A 21,217-nucleotide genomic window follows, 5' to 3' on the forward strand; every position below is an offset into this window, starting at 1 on the left:
ATTAAGTTATTAAAAAAAATTTAGATCCAATGTGTGGTATTTGACATTCTTCTCAGTAAGGAATATTATATCCAATCTGAACAGTCTGAATTTAATCCTGTACTGTAAGTATCTGACATCAAAGTATAAAAAATGGAATAGTCCTGCAGAAAAACTAAATAAATGAGAAGTGTAAGTGAAGAGGAGAAAAACAGATTTTACATTTAAACCTCTATAAATTTACATTGATTTTTCATCCTGCAGTTGTGGTGAGTGGTGTTCAAATTAAGGCAAAATAATATGTTTTTATAAAATAAGAACAAAATGATGAAATGAAAATAGATATAATTTGATCTTTTAGTTCCCAATTGTTTGCTACATTTCAGAAAATCTAGTTCTTCTGTTCTTACAAAATAACTTTTGAATACAAAACTGGTTATTGAATGGTGTATTGTAGAATGAAAAATAAAAACATAAGAAAAGTCAGTATTTGCTAAGACATAGAGGCCAAGGAAATCCAAGCTGCAAATAATTCTTCAGTGAGCAATTTTCTTAACAGTAGAATTTCCATGGATATTCTGATAGCAAATAAAAACTACAATATATGGGTGCTGAGGGCAGATTAATTACTAATAAATGTCCATGTACTTGAACTTTATTCAAATTGAGGAGTTTAATCATGACATTGATGAAAGTAAGGAAATGTAGTTTATAGCCCAAACAGCTATATTTGTTTTATTTAGAATATAATGGGAAGTCAGATCTTCTTTACCTTGCCATGCTGTTATTTGTCTGGGATGAAATTCAAAAGTCTAAAACTGGGAGCAAACGATTAAACTGTTTACCTATTTTGACAGCTTAATTACTGGATTTCACCCAGATACACACTTAATGTTCTCTTCCCCTTCTGTGCCCGAATACTTTTACTTTGAACATAAAGATGTTTACATTTTTAGGCAGAAGTAATCTTCTGAGTAGCAAAACTCAGCTGGCGGTCACTGATCAGCAAAAACGAGCCTCCCGGTGAAAATGCCAATTGATGCCCTTTGCTGCGATGGTGTTGCTGCTTGGCAGCGGAGTGAGAAGTGGCTTGGCAGTGCTGGGTTAAACACTGGTCTTGATGATCTCAAAGGTGTTTTCCAAGCTAATTGGTTCCATGGTTCTACAAGTAGAGAGCATTGCTGAGGCATCATGTCACAGAGCTGGAACACTGCCAGCAGCAGCCTCTTTTCAGATCAGTATTTTGCATGGATATGGTTTCCACCAATTCCTCAGAAGAAATTCAGCTCTGGATTCTGGCAGATGTCTTTACCTGATAAGACATCTCAAAATTTTCTCATAGAACCACAGATGAACTATTGCAATAGTGAGATCAGTTTATTTGCTTTAATTTTTTGGTTGTGTCTTAACAGCACAAAAGGGAGTTACGATGCCTATCTCCTCGTCTAACTGAAGCATTGTAGAAAGCTTCATGGTAAGCGCTCAGGGCCAGGTGATTTAGGAGAGAAGGGAAAGAGAATTTTCAGAAAAAAAATGTTCAAAACATAACTACTGTCTTGGGCTGCTTTGCAGAGGGTCTGCAAGACAGGATTCTTCATCATCCTCTCCATCTCAGGTGGGGAAACAGAGAGCACAACGAGGTGGGGTGTTCCAAACATCATCTGCAGATGCAAAAAAGATACATGAATACAAAGAAGGCGACTTCTTTGGCACTCTACTCCTTGGGTAAATAATTTACTTTGATTTCTACTAGTAAGGTAGAAAAATCAAGAGAAGGGAGAATTAGTAATACTTTAAGCAAAATGAGCACCGCAAGTATAACAACATGTAAAACATTGTGCAACTGTATATGCAGATATCAATGACCACCATTAGCGCTCTGCCCACTGCGCTGAGGAATGGCAGTGTATTTCTGACCCTGTATATCCCCCTAGCAACTCCAATACCCTGTTAAAGATGTGCTTGCAGTGACTGAAAACATTTGAAGGCAACTTTGATTTATTTTTTTAATTCATATGAAATGGGAAGATTCTGAAAGAAAGTGATTGAAGGTGCCATTTTATTTCGGTGAGCAGCCCACCGAAACATCGTAAAGCAGCTCCCCCTCCCTCTGGATAGCCCAGCATGGTCTTCCCAGGAGCTAATACAGTCTTCCTGGGATAGACATGACACTGACGACTGCTCCTTTGTTTAAGTAGCTAAAAATGTTTCTAGCTATCTAAATTCAGGGGAAACAGAACACTGTATGTAAATCACAAAGTGTTTAGTTAAGAATCGTCTGCCAGGTCTCTGAGGCTCTTAGAACCACAGCAACTTTAAATAAAAAAGTAAGGAACAAACTGCATTATGAAATTTTTGAAGTCAAATGTAGCAAGGCTTAAGGACATTACTTGAGTGTCCTGAAAAGCCCAGGGAGGATATTTACCCTGCTCTATAGTGACAAGCTTTGGACTTCAGGTGACATTTGTTAGCAAGCTTCAGCATGGTGTGTTCATGCGGATGGAAATTAGAAGCTCCAGAAAATACAATCTCATGGAAATCTTCGCTCACATTACAGAACATGACTCTTATCACAACTGTGTACTGAAAGCAGAGGGACTTGCAAAATCTGTCTTTTATTGATCTACAATGTGTTTTATAGTTTTCATTCCTGTAGTATTTGAATGCTTTTCATGTGTTTTCGGATTACACAGAACTCTCTCACAGAATATATTTGTAATAGATACTATTTTTAAATTGAAAAAAAAAAAAGTTTCCAGTTATTTACAACAGAAGAAAGAAGATTCCCTGCTGGGTGGGGACCAACCAAGTCATCCAGAGCTTTGAGATGGCTTCTCCTTAAAACAAGCATCTGTGATAAACAAGAAAGGCTTTGGTTCTTAAGAGCTATTTCTGGTTGGAACATAAATGGGAACTATTTACTATTTAAATAAGAGCAAATATAGACTAAGGCAAAGCAGGCAATTTAAAAGAGACTCTATCCCTACTCATTGCATTCTTGTTGAACGGGTTCTTTTGCTACGTCTCACTTTAGGGCCATTTAAATGGCTGTAAGGGCCATAGTAATGTCTGTAAGGGTCTGTTTCCCACTAGTGACTTTTGGTTAAGTTCCTTTCCTAATCCCAACTCTCTTGTTGTTTTAGAAGTCAGTCCTCTAATGCTTTTGCAGAAGGTTTTGTGGAGAAAGTGATGGACATGTTTTTTGCTAGTAATAATTTACAGAAATAGTACTGAGAGCAGGCAGATACATCTTCAAGATACATCGCAATCTTTAAGCAGAGATTTTAAATTCAGTTAAAAAATTACTAGCCTGGGCGATTATAAAGAACAATCTGGGAGACCAGAGGGGTATTTAATGCTATTTCTTATGTACCTGCAAACCATTGAAAGGAAGCAATTTTGTACCAGTATATGTAACCTTTCATTTACCTTTACAGTCTCCAAATAAGGATGTATTAATTTAAATTCTAATAGCCTACAGCAGGTTTTCAAATTGAATAGGGTGAGAAATTTTAAAAGGTCATAGGAATAAAGACAAGACTTATCTGGTTAGCTAAAAGGGTTCCTTTGATGTTTATATCTTCCCAAGTTTCACTGCAATTAAGAACTGGCAAAACAGACTTGCAAATAGAACCACTTAGTGTTAGTACCACAGCAGTATTTAGCAGGCATAATCAACTATCACTGCTTTGTGCTAAGCATTTCATGACCATATAATGATCAGCCAGGTAGCCAAGCACCAGCATTGCTGGAGTGTTTTCATGTGCTCTTGTGATTCTACAGTATGGCCTTGGCTCAGCCAGTCTTCTACCGAGCCAGCTTTGGTGCCCTGGGAAACACAATCCTACTTAGTACTTGCCTATTATCTATACAATTCATTAATTGTAAGCAAAGATTGCTCTTGTATTAACTCAGGCTCTTGTGGTAGTCATAGGGCCAGCAGGTGACTGCCAGTTTGGCCAATACAAATAACAGCAGTTAGGAGGCAGGAAGAGCGTGGCAGCAGAGAATAAGAAACATAGTTACACCTTTTTTTTGTGTGATCGGAGTAACACTTTGGTGATCCAGGACACAAATCTCGGAGACACGTGCCACAGAGAGGAGACTCGTGCAGAAGGAATCACAGACAGATGATCAGGCAGTATAATCAAAACCATGGGTTTTTTTTTAGGAAACCTGTTAAAACTGAGTGGTTTGAATATAAACTGGAAACATCGTGCATTGGACCTCAGCAGTTTTCTAACTCCTGTGCACTACATCAGAAACTCAAGTTGGTATTTGGGAGTCCTGCTTACATAGGGAAATTTTTAGATGGCTAACAGCCAGCATCACAGCCCTGGGGCATCTTTTCTAGAGATGTGTCCACACTGAGGGTCTGTAAGAGCTGAGCAGGGCATATAAGATGCGCAGCGTGCACTGGGGCTTCATGGTTTTTGAGTCCCTTGGCTGACCTCCAGGGATGTGTGAATCATCAGGCTCAGTGTCAGAGGTGGGAATTCTGTAAAATGCAATTTATTTCCTCTTCCTGTACATCAAGTACTGCAATATATACAGACTCCTAAGTAAATGATTTTGGATACATAGCTATAAATTACAGCCACACACAATCCAACAGTTTTAAAACAACAAAAAAACACCACATATTGTTCTCATGTACTCTTTAGTTGCTTTATAGGACTCCCTCTGTTCGTGACTGTTTCTGTTATTGTTGGAAGAATAAATCTTCTCAAAGTAGATCGTCGTAAGGATGGAATCTGTCCAGTGACCACTTAAGTAGAAGTTTGCTGCCAGAACCAGTTTATTTCAGCTGTGATCATGAAGCGTCTTATGTGCATTTATTTGTTTGTTCTCCAGTAGTATCTTTAATATTGAGACACTCTACTAATTTCTTTAATGTTTTCCAGTATTTTTCCAAACGGAAGTAGATAAAGACATAAGAAAAGGGGTTTTTTCAGCACAGATAGGACAGCCTTATATGTCATCAGGTGTCCAACATACCTTGGTTACCTCAGTACGGACTTATTATCGGAACCCAGATGTATTTCCTTCTGCAAGAACTGACTTACATTGCTTGTGCTCTTTGATATTCATTGCTCTGTAGTTTTGCTATTAAAAGAAGGATGGACTTGTGATTCAAGCATATAAGCAAAAGTTAGGGTGTCCAGGTTTTTTTCCTCTGGCAATGTCCGGTATTTCACCAAACTTGTGAGTATTTTGTGCCTTTTTTTTCTCCTCTTTTCCTCATCCTCTGTACAGCAATGCTCAGAAGGGAAAAATAGGAGAAAGTTAATCCAGTTGTTAGCAGACAGACAACTAAGCAGCTGTTAGCAGATGAAGTACAGTCACTACTGTGTGGAGGTCCAGAGGCGTTTTCTCAGGTGTACAACCTCCTTCAGGGTTGTACATCTGATGAATGACAAAATGGTGGTGCCACCTCTGCCCCCAGTGCACAGCTCAGGACAGAGACCATCCCTGTAGCTCCCTACTGAAGGGGTAGGCGACTAGAGGATATGCCAAATAGGAAGGTACATCACTGTATCACTGTTCTTTAGGACAAAAGAAACCTTCTGACATGTTTCAGACCGGTGTCTAGAAAACTAGAAGCAGTTTCTTGTTGAGCACAGGGGGAGCTTTAGTACCTCTGAGTTTCTAGGTGTCCTCCTCAGAAGCACAGGCAGAGGCAGCTTCTGGGAAGAACAGGCAGGTGGAATTGACCAGTGGTTATAGAGGATGATTAAAGGTTAACTTGGATTCATTTTGCTAGAAATATCGTGTGATATGGAGTTTGAACATGTGAGTAAAGGGCACTGATGAGACAGAACCTTAAAACAGTATCAGCTGGAAAGACAGGTCATGCTGGAGCTTCATCAGCACCTGTGATGTACAGTTCTGCTTGTGGGCTGGCTTGGAGGTGTCAAATCATGAATATTGTGGCATCATGTGAATTCCCATGTAGGCTTCAGGTAGAGGCACAGAATTCTGGAGAGGAGGGGTTTCTGGTGGCCATTTTCATCTGCAAAACCTGCATGGGGAGGCCAAGGGAGTCATGACTCCCTGTATGCAAAAGAGGGGAGTGGGAGGCACACAGGGCAGGGAGCAAAGACATCAGTCTCCAGAAAGGTAGGTTAGATAGAGACAGAGATGTCTGAAGCAGACTCCAGGGAGGAGGATCTGCAGTAAAATTTAAGGCAGTCTTATCTCAAGGCAGGCAGATCTGCCTGCAGGCTGGGTCTCTCTTTTATGCTTGGCCAAGCTCCTAGGGTTAAGTTTGAGTTAGTGCTTCACTTTGCAAAGACCTGTTGGTCCCCAGCCCTGTGGGAGCTTCTGAGCAAACACACAGGCTGTGGAAGAATGCTGAAGGCTCTCTTCTGCCCAAAGAGTTTATGTATACTGAATACAGAGGGTTCTTCTCCACCTCATCTTTTGTCCATTTATCATACAGAAACAGTAAGTGATACCAGGCTTTTCTTTTTTTTAATTTATTTTTTATTTTTTGTAATGCAACCCATGGTTACAAACTGCTATTTCAGTTTTATCTTATTTTAGTTCTATTTCAACATTACAGATACTTCAAGAGAAGCCCATACTTGCAGAGGTAAACTACAACAACACAATCTCATGTGCCTATAAAGAGTGCTCTACCAGAGTGCATTACAAGCCAGTGCTGCACAGATGCTTGTGAGACTGAGAAAAACAACAACAGAACTGGGTAGACAGAAAAGCAAAGCTATCAGAGATCAAAACTGTACCTCATTAGTCTTCATTTAAAAGTGACGTGACGTGGTTTTACATGCACACCTGCAAATGTTGCTCATTTCATTCACACAGAAGGGTGGATTTATTTTGTATAATTAGACCTAATCTAATTACTTGTAGGGCATATGCAACGGGCATATTTCATGTGATTTGCAAAGATAAGGAAGGCTCTGTGGAAGACTTGCAGAAGCCTTACTTGATGTTGACTAAACAGCATTTAGTTTGCTAAAAACCCACTGCCATAGCAAAACAGAAATTCAGGTACAACAGGTATTTTGAAATACCAGATCGCTTCTCTGATAACTAATATGCAACTAGCAATATAACAGATCTGCTTACTAGAAAAGGAAAGGCATAAAACTTGTTTCTTATGTCTCTCATGCGACATGGTAAGAACAAACCCTACTGGCTGTGAAGGAAAGACAAAGCAATCTGTGTACCCGAACAAAAATGCTGATCAGCCTGCTGACATTGTCGTCTTGTTGTTCTTGCTCTTCTTCCCTCCATTTTACGACCTGTTTTTGTTCTTTCGCAGGAGGGTAAGTCCCACCAAGGAGCCTGTTGCGTGACACTGTGTTGTAAGAAGGTGCCTAGCTTTATTCTGCAGACAATATCGAAAATTTGCAACAGCATTGCAGATTAAACAAGCATATTGCCTAAGGCGGAGCTGCTATGAACAACTCTCTGGTTGTTTTTTTTTTTTTTTTACTTAGCTATTCTTAACAGGAAAACCAGGCAATTGTAAGTGAGAGTTTCAAGGCAAGTGTGAGTTTCAAGACCAGGAGGCATATTCACTCCCAGTATTAGAGAGCTAATCTGCCTCTTTAAACTCAGTGGAAAGAGGGTCCTGCTTTATGGACAGCCCCCTAAATCATTCCCAGGAGAGATGGCAGGCACACACAGCTCCCTGCCCCAAATGCTCAGCGTTGCACTCTGTCACTCTCTGCAAAAGTGTTGGTGTATTTTGGTTCAAAGGGAAGGGATCAGATCTACTTCTTCTGACTGCTGCATCTCTGAGAACATGAACTGTTAATCCTGACAAGTAGGGATTTGATTCTAGTGTTTTATTTTTGGCTTGGCTAGATCTTAACAGAGGTAGAAAAGTACTTTCCCAGGTGGAAAACTTCCTGTCTAAGACTTCTGTGAAGTAGCGCAATATTCTGGTTACTACAATGCCTCAAAAAGTCCTGTTTCCTCCTTCCTGAGAGGGTACCCTTTCAGTAAGACAGTTGTTCCATATCACAGTCTCTGCTTTCACCAAGCAGAGCTTATTCAGCTCTTAAGTTCCCTCCTAAATTCTCATTTCCAATGGCTTTGCTTGCTTTCTGAATCTCCTTCTAGTCATCTCGCAGGTCTCTGGCAATTGCGTGCTCAGAACTAAGCGCGTTACTGCAGCTGTCGGATATTCCTACAGCTCAAAATACATTTTACTGATCTGAACCACCAGGACTTCATATATCACTTACTCTCAGCACCTTTCAACTCTACAGTTTGCTCTGTCTCTCTAAATACTTGTAGTCCAGATTCTTCCTTCAGCTGCTGGCTTCTATTAGGTCAAATATAATTAGACATCTACTTAAATTGTCTAAGTACAACCTGTGGCTTTCTTCCTCCACCATTGCCCAGTTTCTCTCTATTCTCTGCATTAGGACACGGGAGGTGGACTAGAAACAAAAAGTGTTCACTCACTTGTAGATGTTTCTGATTAACTGCTAACCCTAATCACTGTCACATAAACATCTGACACCTCCTAAATGCCTGTATCAAATGCCTTACTGAAAGCCAGATGATCTGTCTTTATAATCTCCTCAAATTATTTGTAACTGTCAACAAAGTACTTCTGCTCACTAATATATCTTATTTCCTCAGTCTACTATCACATCCCTTGTGTTCTATCACTTACCAGAACTGTAGTAACTCCATTAGCTGATTCCCTTACTGACCAGTACAGCAAATTGCCTGGACTTCCTCTGTGCTGCAGTAAGCTCACATTTCACAAATATTTTCTTACTTGCTTTTATCAGTTACCACATTACATCCTGATTGATTTTCAACTGTGCCTCATTTCAAATATTTTTTAAACAGATTTCCACCATTTCAGAGTTATCAATCTCCCTTCAGTGCTCCTGTATTAATAGGGTTTTCATATTCCTTTCCCTCCCAGGCACATTTGTGAAAGCTCTTCTTTCCTCAGCCTTCTGGTTAATTTATTGTTGCTGATGCCCTTAGCTTATCCTCTGAGGCTTAAATCTAGTCAGTTGGTTATTTGCAGTCCATCTTCCTTCATTCAGTGTAAAGCTACCATGCCACTTGCCAGTGCACGTTGTGAAACTACAGAGCACATGGCTACAGTGATGCTTAACTCTTAAGACATAATTGTAATGCTCTCTGAGGTTCACTTTTTTTATTTTCCTTCTCAGCTGCTAAATCACATTTTGAGATGATAGTGCTGCTAGTATCACTGGGAGGAAAAAGGGCAGAGCATTTTTTAGATGCTGGGTTGCTTCCTCAGCTGGGGCAGTGGAGGGTTTTTCTCCTGTATACAGCCAGTCTCAAGTGCTACTGTCTGGGGATTAATCCATGATCTCTTGAAAACAAAAACTTCAAATCATTCTTCAAATTAGTTGTTTGTACCACACTCCAGGAATTTCAGTGACTCATAAATCCTCATAAATCAAAGCAAGGGAAGTACTTGAAAATATCATGTGGAGCTTAAATGTTCTAGCCTATTTCACGGACCAAGATTTTCTGCTAATCAGGACATGTTACATATCTTTGCTTGTATAGTCACCTCATATTTCCTGTTCAAGGTGCAGTAAGTGACATCTGTGAGTTTGATGCCACCCTATATGTGTTTTTATATGCCAGACCACAATATTATGACTTTCTGGAGAGCAGCCATATACCAAACAGCAAAACAGTTGCAAAAAGGAGAAGTTAAGAAAAATGAAAGGATTGTAGCTGAAAGGAAGATATTATTTAGCCTCCTTTGTACTTGCAACCTACTTTGAAATCAAGTATACCAAAAGCAGAACAGGATGAACAGGAAAAGAAAAAACACAGTGCAAATATTGGGGCAGATTTCTTCAGTCTAACAAATTGTTGCCTATTTTCTGCAGTTTGGTGAGCCCCCTAGAGCAATACTATTGCCTTCTTTTCCATCCTATCCTTATCTCTGCTTCTGCAGCCAAATATATAGCTTGTCTCTTGCCAGGTAGGTCATATCACACTGCTCTCTGCCATTTCTTCAGATGCTCAGAAGCCCATTTGTGAAAACACCAGATCTTACTATCCCTGAGTCTAGGACATCCTCTGGAAGATTCCCAACTCCTGCTTTTAGAGTATCTTAGTAACAAAATGGATACCTTAATATCATGACTTCAGAAAAGGTACTGCTAATGTGCGCACCCATCAAGTTTTGAGGACCTGACAACAAAACTCCGTAGGTTCACAGAAAGGCAGTTTTGCAACTGCTTGCAAAGTTTCATCTCAGAGGTGTCAAAATAGCAACCCACAAGCTCTTTCTTCAGGATGAATGCTTTCAGGACTGTCCTCCCCCAGCTGTGTGACATTCATACAGGCATGGTGACCTCAGGCACAACTACTCACAACAGCTGAATTGCATCAACTGGCACAGGAAAATGACTCCTGCGGGACAGAAGCATCTGGCATGGTACAGACCACACAGGAGCCCTCCGTCTCTCTCCAAACACAACTGTCCAAGGCTGCACGGACCCTTTGAAGAGGCAAAAGACAAGGCTGTCCAACAACAACCAATCTTGCAGTGCATCTGTTTCCTTCTAGCAGTAGGCTGTGAATACATGATTGAAACATTCTTTCTTTTGACACAGCCCTTTTATATAGTGTTTCACCAGAATTTCACAGGACAGCATATAGAAGGGAACATTTCATTTTAGTTTCAACACTTAATTTCTTAGATGTAAAACATCTATCCAAAACAACCAAGAAATGACAAAAATACAGTGTTCCAATGTTTATAACTGGGGGTTTATTCCTGCAGAAGAGGCTTGAGAGAGGAGACCAAAAGTAACAAAATGGAAGCCTTTAATTTGATTCAAAACATGTTATTTCTGAATAAACTTAAAAGGTCGTAAACATTTAAAAGTTCTAATGGGGGTGGCTTAAGAGGAATCTTTCCAATGGTGAACTCCTTTGCTTCAAACTGTTGCCACTCTTCAGCTGATAATTCGCTCTTGGGTGTAAATAACTTCTCTGAGGCGGTGGTGTTGGTGACTGCAGCAGACGCTGAGGTGACGTGATGTCCAGAGGCACTGGCTGTCTGTCCAAACAAAGCACCACTTGAAGGTGAGGCAGAAGTGGCTGTGGCTGCATTAAAGGCTCCGAAGGCTGGGAGCGGAGTGGTGGTGCTGGAAGAGTTCACAGCAACAGCACTGCCAAAGCCTGAAAACCCAGAAGTCCCAAAGCCACCAGCTGTTGCAGCTGTTTTAAAGGAGAAGGAGGCTGCAGATGGAGCTGCTGGGCTGCCAAACCCAGCAGGTTGGGGTGCGCTGGGAGAGGACGTCACCCCAAACGCAGGAGCACTACCAGCAGCAGAAGAGACCCCAGCAGCAGGGCTGGTTCCAGATGATGAGGAATTGATAAGGCTGGAACTGGCTTTAAAAGAGAAACTGCTGGCACTGGTACTGCTGCTGCTCACAGGAAAGCCTGCAAGTACAGAATCGATAAAAAATATTACAATGGGTACCCCAGTCATATTAAACCACTGCTGCATTATGCAGCAGCAGAGAAACTCCAGAAAACGTTTGTATCTGCTGGTTCTTAGGGCAGGAACTTACTTGAGAGCCCAAAGCTTGATGTTTGCTGTCCTCCCAGTCCAAAGGCAGGTGATGGTTGGGTGCCCGTGTTCTTGAAAGCAGAGAGCTGAAAAAATTCCAAAGTCATAAGTGAACACTAGATTCCAAAACAGGGAACTGTCTTTCAGTAAATACTTGAGGCAAAAATAGAGCTGCCCAGTCTGACACGGATCACTTTCATCACAATCACATGCTCTTGCAGTTATGAACAAAATGCTTTCAGTCTCTACACACTCTTTTCTGGAAAAGCACTCCAGAAATGCAAATCTGTTAAAATCTATAGATTTTTTCCTGTCAGTCAATGACTTGATCACCTCTTGCTGCTCTCGTTCTCATCTCTTATTGTTTCATCTTGTGCTTTGTGACTCTATCTAGGGCACTGCTTTGACTCACTCTCTTCTCTCTCCTTGACACATCCAGTTTCCTGTGCTAAAGCCCAAATCCTGCTTCTCCACTTTCAGCATCGAACAGACCAAGGGCTGGGATCATGCTACTTAACCTTTCATGCACTTCATGGAAACTCCACTTAAATAAAGCCACTTCCTCTGTCTCCCCCATTATTGCTTATTAGCTTTAACTCAAGCAATTGCTTCTGAGAAAACATCTCGATTCAGAAGTGTTTGTCACCTTTCCAGAATCAATGACTTTTTTTATCTTCAAGTGTTATCTTCAAATATCTCTCAGTTCCTCATTCTGGCATTACCCAAACACTCTATTTATCCTAAAACAGCCTGGAGGGCAATTCCAGTCCAGTCTGCTGATTCTGTCTTGGAAGAGTCAACATTAGCACAGAACAGAAACATTTTGCCTTTCCCTAACACTTACCAAAGCTGCTTTTGTCGATGCATTTAAAGCTTTCAACTGAAGCAGACGATTTTTCCATTGTGCTGCTAACTGTTGGACAGCATCTACCTAAAAAGGGGGAAAGAAAAGCATGTTTTCATTACTGAAGACTTAAAAACAAAAGAAGAGTGATCTGGCAACTGAACTGAAAAAAGATATCCAGAATTAAAAAAGAAACTTCATTAAGCCAAGACGACAGGATTTTTGCTTTCTTGAAACTTCAGGGTGAGGAGTTGACACCTTTGTTTTTAGCAAAGAATTCCTTTAAACTCTCTTACTACTGCCCTTAAACCAACCTTTGTACTTTACATAGGGATAATAGTAAAAGAAAAATTCTGGGGCTTTTTAAATTCAAGTTCTATCTCTTTCTGAATTAGACGCAAAAAGGAAACAAATGACATAAGATATGTAAGTTTTAAATATATGAGAATAAACTCTTCAATCTCTGTTTGATTTCTGGCCTGTCTACTTATGCACTCACTCAGTAAGCTCAAGTCCTAAGATTGGCCTTAGATTTTTCCATATCTTCAGAAAAAAACCCCCCACTTTCAAAACACTGTCATTCAGAACATTTTAATAGTATCATCCTGAAATATTCAGTTTTGATTACATTAACATGCTCCATTAGATAACTGCACAGAACAGTGCAGCAGTAAATAGCATCTCTGTCTTGATAACTGTGATTTAGTATTAAACAAGAAACTGCAAAGTCTTCAAATAACCTTTTGGGAATTTTAAACTTGAATTTCCTACATTTATATTTACGTTTAGCAACACATCTAATTCAATGCCTGGTCTAATTGAATTTTCCTTAAAACCTAAAAAAGTAAAACACCTAATGTCACAAATGCCTCTAAGAATGGAATGAATAATCTTTTTGTAGACAAATTCCTTAATTTTTCAAAAGAGTCTTACAACACACACATCAATAATTCTTTTGTGTCTACTCACATGCTGGAAGATCATGTTGCTTGGTATCTGCTCTTATACAACAGACCAGAAAATTCAGATTTTGACCCAGTTTAAGAATAGAAACATGGAAAAGACATGTTGTACTTAAACACTTTGTGAGAAAACTGTATCATACAGCTATCATCTATACACTGAGAGTTTTGTGAACTTGCATTTACTACTTTGGTGAGACCATAATTTATTTTTTTTAATAGCCAGGCATAGCATATTGTTTAATCATTTTGGTTTATTATTTTAATTGAAATTTAAAAAAATTATGTATCTCTTGTCTCTGAAAATGCAATTCTGGTAAATCTAAACATATGAAGCCAGACTGGTGACAACAGCAATTTCTTCTGGAACACAGAACCAAGAACAAGAAGAAAGAGTGAAATGTAGCTTAAATTAGTTTACACTTGCCATCAGCCTAATTTCCAATAGCCTAATTTTCTTCTTGGTACAACATTAAACTCTGCTAGCTTCCTTGATATTGACAGGACTATGAGGAAGGAACAATACACATAAATTGAGAGATATTTTATATAAAAACGTATGTGTTACTTCCATAGGAATATATATATTTCTAAAAAAGAAGTATCTGCTATTTTCATGATTAGTTCCCTGCAATAAAGGTATGTAAAAGAATAAGGGAAAATAAAGTTTCCCAGTCTTCTATTTAAAGCACTAGATAACCAGCTATATTAATCAAACTGACTAATAGCATATGAGATATTAAATTTTTGAGACAGCATTCCAGTAACTTCTACAAATAATACACAAAAGCAGGGACAAGATTAAGTCAAGGAGTGTCCAGCAGGTATTTTTGCATTCTATTTGGTGCATGGCAATTGAAAAATATTTTGGCATTCTGATAATCTCCTTGAGTTGGGAGCTCAATGAGTTAAGAGTTGCCATTTGAAGAATAGTAACAAGTCCTGTCCTAAAGAGTGTCCACAGCAGTATTGTTTAAATACTTACATAATTCCCAATCATATTCTTTGCTCTGCTGTCATAATACTCCAGACGCAGTTCTTCTGGTGAGACATCCGAAAAGCCTGCAAGGACAGGAGTACCTCAAAAACCTCCAAGAAAACACATTCATATTTACAATCACCCTCCATAGTTATGAAGAAATGGGCCTTGGTACTTTGTCTGTCCTAAGTCAGTCACAGTCAGAGACACGAAAAAGATCCATTACAGAACTTCAGAGGTGTGAACGTCCAAAGTTAATTTGCATTAATCTCATATTCCTTTCTGTTGTATCACAAGGCAAATCATCACCTTGCAAATGGTTCCACAGAGGTACAACAGTGTAGGCAAGTCACAGAAACATCCTAAATAGCAGCAATACGCAACAATACTAAAAACATTACCTACCTGAGACATTCAGCTTTTCTTTCACTGGTGAGTAAGATGAAAATATCCATTGTCCAGAAGATTCCCAAATTTCCATGTCTTTCACTACACATTCTCTACAAAACAAAGCAAAACCACAGATGAAGGTGAAATTACATGGTCAAAACAAAACCACCAGAAACAATTGCCTGGTTTCTGTCCAAAGTCAAAATCAATACCTGCTACCATGAAAACAAAGTGTTTCCCTAAACAGTTAAAATCTTAAAAAAAGTAGTGGAAAGTGGTTCCAAAACCTTTTTTCTTCGGGAAATCACATTGCTTGCTGCTTCTTAGCACATGCCCTGTAATCCCCTTGAATCTGCTGGTCACTCTCAACTGACTGTAACACGTCTGTGTGAAACCAGGTTTCAATAGTTTTACTGTTGGTAGAAAAATTTGTTCTCTTGTCTGGAAAACCAAGTCAAATAATTCATTTTCCCAAAGGCGCTCTGACCCTTTATTTTCAAGTACTGAAATATTTGTTTTATTCCTTTATCCTCCTGCTCACAACTTAAATACCATACCATCTTACTAGTATCACAGATGTTTAGCTGCCCAGCTCAGGTCCCAGGCACAGATTGCTTCCTTCCCATGCCAGCATCATTCCAGAGAACCAAATGGAGTCGTGTTCTCTATCGTTCTTTCTACATGTCCCAGCTTCCTCCTCATGATACTCTTCTCTGCATTATCTCTAGGAAGTTAGTAAGCTTTTAAACTGCTCATTCTAAATGCTTTCAGTAAGATAGGAGTATAACTTACAGAAGTCTCTCCTCTTCATCTTTAGAGCCATCAGCAACACTCTGACTGTTCGCTAATGCCGAGAACCTGTTCTGTGAGAAGTCGGCATTTCTGCTGCTGCCGCCTGATGATCCAAAGTCAGAGGAGCCAAAGAATCCTCTTCCATGATCTCTGCTGCCACCCCATGTATCAGACTTGAAGGTAGATGGCTGGATAACACTGCTGTATCTCTGGTTAGAGGAACCCCATCCTCCTCCTCTTCCACTAGTAACTTCCAAATAAAAAAACAAAGAAAGCAAACAACAGACATTTTTAATCATTAAGATATGAAACAAAGAGCACCAACAAAAACTGTAAGTATAACCAGTCTTATGGTGGCAATAAGAAGTTTAAAATGAAAATGTAGTTTTTTCCTAATGAATTAACCTCATTATTTTGTGAGCTTTACCTAGTGAGTTACGCATGGTAGTTCAGGAGTCAGAGGTAAATGGGAACTCCTTCTCCTCATGTGGAACCATGGAATAGTTTGGGTTGGAAGGCACCTTTAAAAATCATCTAGTCTGACCTCTCCCGTACCATAATGAGCAGAGACACCTTCAACCAGATCACCGTGCCAATAATACATGGCATCCCAGAAAGAGACTGTTTCAGTTTTGTTGAGGTCACTTCACGAAGAAACTACCCTAGCAGAAAAAAAATTAACTCACCACGTGTTTACATTAGGAGCTCCTGCCTCCTGCTCTGCTGCAGCACAGAGAGCTCCAGAGTTCCGTTCTGAGACCTTAAACACATCTGTGCATGTGTGTTACAAACCCCGACCCTCCTTCAGCAGGAATAAGGACAAGCAACTGCAGCCGTGTTCCTGCCATCACTGCAGCTCTCAACTCCCCGATGCATCACTTGCCTTTCCAAAGCTCCCAGACACACAGAGCCTTCACTGGCCACAACATAAGGCTACTGGAAACTTGCTCACTACTCTTGGCAGGAAAGTTTCCTGAGCTGCTTTCCCATGGCATTGTGGCACATCCCACGGTCACAGAATCACAGAATCAAGTAGGGTGGAAAAGACCTCTGAGGTCATCGAGTCCAACCTATGACCAACACCACCATGTCAACTAGACCATGGCACTAAGTGCCACGGCCAGTCTCTCCTTAAAAACCTCCAAGGACGGTGACTCCATCACCTCCCAGGGCAGCCCATTACAATGTCTAATCACCCCTTCTGTGAAGAAATTCTTCCTAATGCTCAACCTACACAGTCCCTGGCACAGCTTAAGACTGTACCCTCTTATCCTGTTGCTGATCGCCTGAAGAAGAGACTGACTCCCACCTGGCTACAACATCCTTTCAAGCAGTTGTAGAGAGTGATAATGTCTCTCCTGGGCGTCCTTCTCTCCAGCCTAAACACCCCCAGCTCCCTCAGTCTCTCCTCACAGGACTTGTGCTCCAGACTCTTCGCCAGAGCCCAACCCCGTGCGTGCCAAACCAGAGCCTGCTGCCGAGACTCTCGGGCCCGGCCCGCCCGGCTCCGGAGCTCCTGCCGGCCGGGGGCCGCCTCCAGCCGGCCCGGCCCGGCCCGGCCCTGCCCGCTGCGCTGAGAGTACCTTGTGAGGGCGGTGCGGGGCCCCCGGGGCGGCCGGCGCCGCGGGGGTGCTCGTTCCAGCAGCGGTCCCCGAAGCGGCAGTACCCCCGCAGGAAGAACTGGCACACGCCCATGGCCGCACCGCCGTCGCCGCCGCTCTGACGTGCCCGGCGCGCGCCGGGAGGAGCGAGCGCCGCCGTTGTGCCCGCGCGCTGGGAGCGGGGGCTGCGGCCGGAGCGGGGATGAGGGCACGGTCCGGTGGGACCGGGGGATAACACACCGACGGGCTGCTGACAGAGCCAAAGTAGGGTTTGGCTGGAGCTTTGTGCAAACCCGTAGTCCTTGGCACAGTAAAATACCCTCCCGTCGGCTGTAATCGCACCTTACTCACATAAGCCCCTTTCCCACAGAGCCCGCGTGGTAAAATATTTGTGTGCCGTATCTTTACAGGGAGACGAAGGAATGTATTGCCCATGGCTATGGAATCATAGAATCATCGAGACTGGAAGAGACCTTTGGGATCATCCAGTCCAACCTTCAGCCCAGCACTACCTCTGTAACCCCTAAATTATTGTTCCATTTTCAAATGATGTATGTTTCCCAGTGGAGCCGTGTAACTATTGAAGGTCTGGGCCTTAGGGTAGAGGACTTGGGTAACTTGAATGTTACTAAATCCAACAACAGGAACATGCTAATCCGCAATTCTGCCCTGTAGCTCTCTAGGAGGCATCCTGAAAAAGTGGAATAAGTTTAGGGGAGATCAAATGACTAAAGATAAAATGAAAAGATATTGTAATCATTGGTGGCCACTTGATAAATTGGAGGATGGGGAAAACACGTCATTGCATTTTAATATTATCTTACAGTTGATGACTTGGTAAATGGGATAATCAGGTTTTATGTGCAAATGTTAGTTTCTTCCATTCCACCCCTACATTGGGGCAGAGATGGATAAAGAAGATACAGATCAAAATACAGAGTATGTGGGAAGTGAGGATTTTAGTCCTGAGATATACCCAGCCAGTGATACAGGCACCTTTAGGACAAACAGTGAGGGCAGAGAGTCAACACTTAATTTCTTAGATGTAAAAAGTCCATCCAAAATAACCAAGAAATGACAAAAATACAGTGTTCCGATGTTTATAACTGGGGGTTTATTCCTGCAGAAGAGACTTGAGAGAGGAGACAAAAAGTAACAAAATGGAAGCCTTTGATTTGACTTCAAAACATGTTACTTCTGAATAAACTTAAAAGGTCGTAAACATTTAAAAGTTCTAATGGGGGTGGCTTAAGAGGAATCTTTCCAATGGTAAACTCCTTATCTTCAAACTGTTGCCACTCTTCAGCTGATAATTCACTCTTGGGTGTAAATAACTTCTCTGAGGCGGTGGTGTTGGTGACTGCAGCAGACGCTGAGGTGACGTGATGTCCAGAGGCACTGGCTGTCTGTCCAAACAAAGCACCACTTGAAGGTGAGGCAGAAGCTTGATGTTTGCTGTCCTCCCAGTCCAAAGGCAGACAATGGTTGGATGCCCGTGTTCTTGAAAGCAGAGAGCTGAAAAAATTCCAAAGTCATAAGTGAACACTAGATTCCAAAACAGGGAACTGTCTTTCAGTAAATACTTGAGGCAAAAATAGAGCTGCCCAGTCTGACACGGATCACTTTCATCACAATCACATGCTCTTGCAGTTATGAACAAAATGCTTTCAGTCTCTACACATTCTTTTCTGGAAAAGCACTCCAGAAATGCAAATCTGTTAAAAACTACAGATTTTTTCCTGTCAATGACTTGATCACCTCTTGCTGCTCTCGTTCTCATCTCTTACTGTTTCATCTTGTGCTTTGTGACTCTATCTAGGGCACTGCTTTGACTCACTCTCTTCTCTCTCCTTGGCACATCCAGTTTCCTGTGCTAAGCTCTGGCCCCTTTCATGTGGTTTGCAATGAAAATATTTCAAAGCTGGGATCCAGCTGCTGCCTTGCTAACATGGATTTGTCCTGACTGGCTCTTTTCCTCAGTGAACTAAAGGGGTCTGTAATACCTGCCTGCAATTCCCTGATCTCGGGATTCGAGAGTATATACCCAGGTGACACATCACAATTAGCTATATCTCAGAAGCCTTTTGTAACTGAAATTAACATCAGCGTAAATTAATTCATTCAAAGGTGACAAGAGGAACATTTTGCCTTTCCTCAACACTTACCAAATTGCTTTTGTAGATGCATTTAAAGCTTTCAACTGAAGCAGACGATTTTTCCATTGTACAACTAACAGCATTTATCTAAAAAGGGGGAAAAGAAAAGCATGTCTTTATTACTGAAGACTTAAAAACAAAAGAGTGATCTGACAACTGAACTGAAAAAAGATATCCAGAATTAAAAAAGAAACTTCATTAAGCCGAGAAAAACGGTTTTTGCTTTCCTGAAACTTCAAGGCAAGAAGCTGAGATTTTTGTTATTAACAGAGAATTCCTCTAAATGCTCCTACTATTGCCCTTAAGTCAACTTCTTTGACTTTATATAAGGAGTAAGATCAGATGGGACAATTAGAGTGAGGGATCTCAGGCAGAAAGAGGACATTATGGCAGAGCATACAGACCAGCAGCTGTTTCAGTACTCTATTTGGTATACCAGAATTGAAGGATATTTTGGCATTCTGATAATCTCCTAGAGTTGGGAGCTAAGTGAGTCAAGAGTTGGCAACCTGAAGAACAGTAACAAGTCCTATCTCATGGTGTCCACACCAGCCAGCATTTTTAAAATTCTTACGTAATTCCCAATGATATTCTTTGCTCTGCAGTTGTAATACTCCAGATGCAGCTCTTCTGGCAAGACATCCAAAAAGCCTGCAAGGACAGGAGCAGTCAAAACCTCCAAGAAAACAGATTCATACTTACAATTGCCCTCCATATTTACGAAGAAATGGTCCTTTGTTACGTGGTCTGTTACGTAGAGACACACAAGGGATTCATTATCAAATTTCACAGGTGTGAACGCCCAAAATGAACTGGCAAACCACCACCCTCCTTCAACAGAAATAAAGAGAAGCGACTGCAGCCGTGTTCCTGCCGTGCCATCACTGCAGCCCTCGCCTCGCCGTCGTGTCCTTCACCTTCCCGGAGCTCCCGAACACCCAGAGCCGGTGTGAACCGAAACAACGTTCACCAGCTACAACAGGCAGCTGCCGGACACTTGCTCGCTGCTCCTGGCAGGGAAGTTTCCCGAGCCGCTTTCCCATGGCCTCGTGGCATATCCCGCGGTCCCTTCGCCGGAGCCCAACCCCGCGAGTGCCGCACCGGAGGCTGCTGCCGACAGCCCCGGCCCGCTCCGGAGCTCCCGCCGGCAGCGGCCGCTCGGAGCGCCCGAGGCGGGCACCGGGGCAGGGCTGGGGGCGACCTCCAGCCCCCCGTCCTGCCCGCCCCCATCTCGCCCCGCCGCGCTCGGGGACCCGGGGACGGCGGTGCGGTGCCCGGAGCACGGGTGCTCGTTCCCGAACCCGCAGCAGAGGCGGCAGCAGCCCCGCAGGAGCCGAAGAACGAGCGTGGCCGCCCCCCGCCGCCGGCGGTGAGGTGCTGAGGGCCGCTGGGGACCAAGGAATATACAACCCTTAGAACAACGGGGCTACGCAAGTTTAAAAGCGGATAAAACCAGACAAAAGAGCCTGTCCAGCCTAAAAAGGGCACAGTTCTCGCCAGGATTCTCGAGGAGCGGAGGCACCAGGGACACGTTTGTTTCGTGGCTATGAGTAGGGAAAGGCAAGGGGGAGCAGAAAAAAGTCACGCAGCCTTCACTTACTGCTGAATAAAGAACGGAGGTGCAGGAACTGCTATTGAGCCCATGAGCGCATCTACTCCTGTCTGTACAGGCAGAGTTGTCAGGGTGAGGGAGAAAACCAGGAGGAAGCCTACAAAGAAGCACTGACTTTGAAAACCAGGAGTTAGACTACTTAGGAGAATTTGGAGGACCTTCAAAATTAAAACAGACTAAACATCCACAGCACCAGTGAGGTACAAGGTACAGGTAGGCAAGCACCAACTTTTGAGGTTAACTCAATAGTCTCATAGAAACAGACCTGAAAAAATTAGCAAGTTAGAAGAGAGGTGACAAAATTACAATGAAGCTATTAATGAACTAGCA

General features: G+C 42.0%; 1 protein-coding gene across 1 annotated transcript; it reads right to left on the reverse strand.

The window, feature by feature from the left end:
* Positions 1-10,721: 10,721 nt before the first annotated feature.
* Positions 10,722-17,250, reverse strand: NUP42 (nucleoporin 42). Its single transcript, XM_064675063.1, has 7 exons — positions 17,102-17,250; positions 15,519-15,768; positions 14,742-14,836; positions 14,343-14,419; positions 12,396-12,482; positions 11,553-11,637; positions 10,722-11,421 (listed from the first exon to the last, which is right to left on the reverse strand). The coding sequence occupies exons 1-7, from the start codon at positions 17,211-17,213 to the stop codon at positions 10,811-10,813; spliced, it is 1,317 nt and encodes a 438-aa protein (XP_064531133.1). The 5' UTR covers positions 17,214-17,250; the 3' UTR covers positions 10,722-10,810.
* Positions 17,251-21,217: the final 3,967 nt, after the last annotated feature.

The sequence above is a fragment of the Pseudopipra pipra genome, chromosome 1, assembly GCF_036250125.1.
Source record: "Pseudopipra pipra isolate bDixPip1 chromosome 1, bDixPip1.hap1, whole genome shotgun sequence".
Taxonomy (NCBI): Eukaryota; Metazoa; Chordata; class Aves; order Passeriformes; family Pipridae; genus Pseudopipra; species Pseudopipra pipra.

What these genes read in the sequence shown, in the direction of transcription:
- NUP42 (XM_064675063.1), bottom strand. Translation starts at nt 17,213, where the DNA reads ATGGGCGTGTGCCAGTTCTTCCTGCGGGGGTACTGCCGCTTCGGGGAC. An exon ending in GATGAAGAGGAGAGACTTCT is followed by an intron (nt 14,837 to 15,518) that starts GTAAGTTATACT and finishes TTTGTTTTGTAG; the next exon opens with AGAATGTGTAGTGAAAGACA. An exon ending in AGAAAAGCTGAATGTCTCAG is followed by an intron (nt 14,420 to 14,741) that starts GTAGGTAATGTT and finishes CTGTCCTTGCAG; the next exon opens with GCTTTTCGGATGTCTCACCA.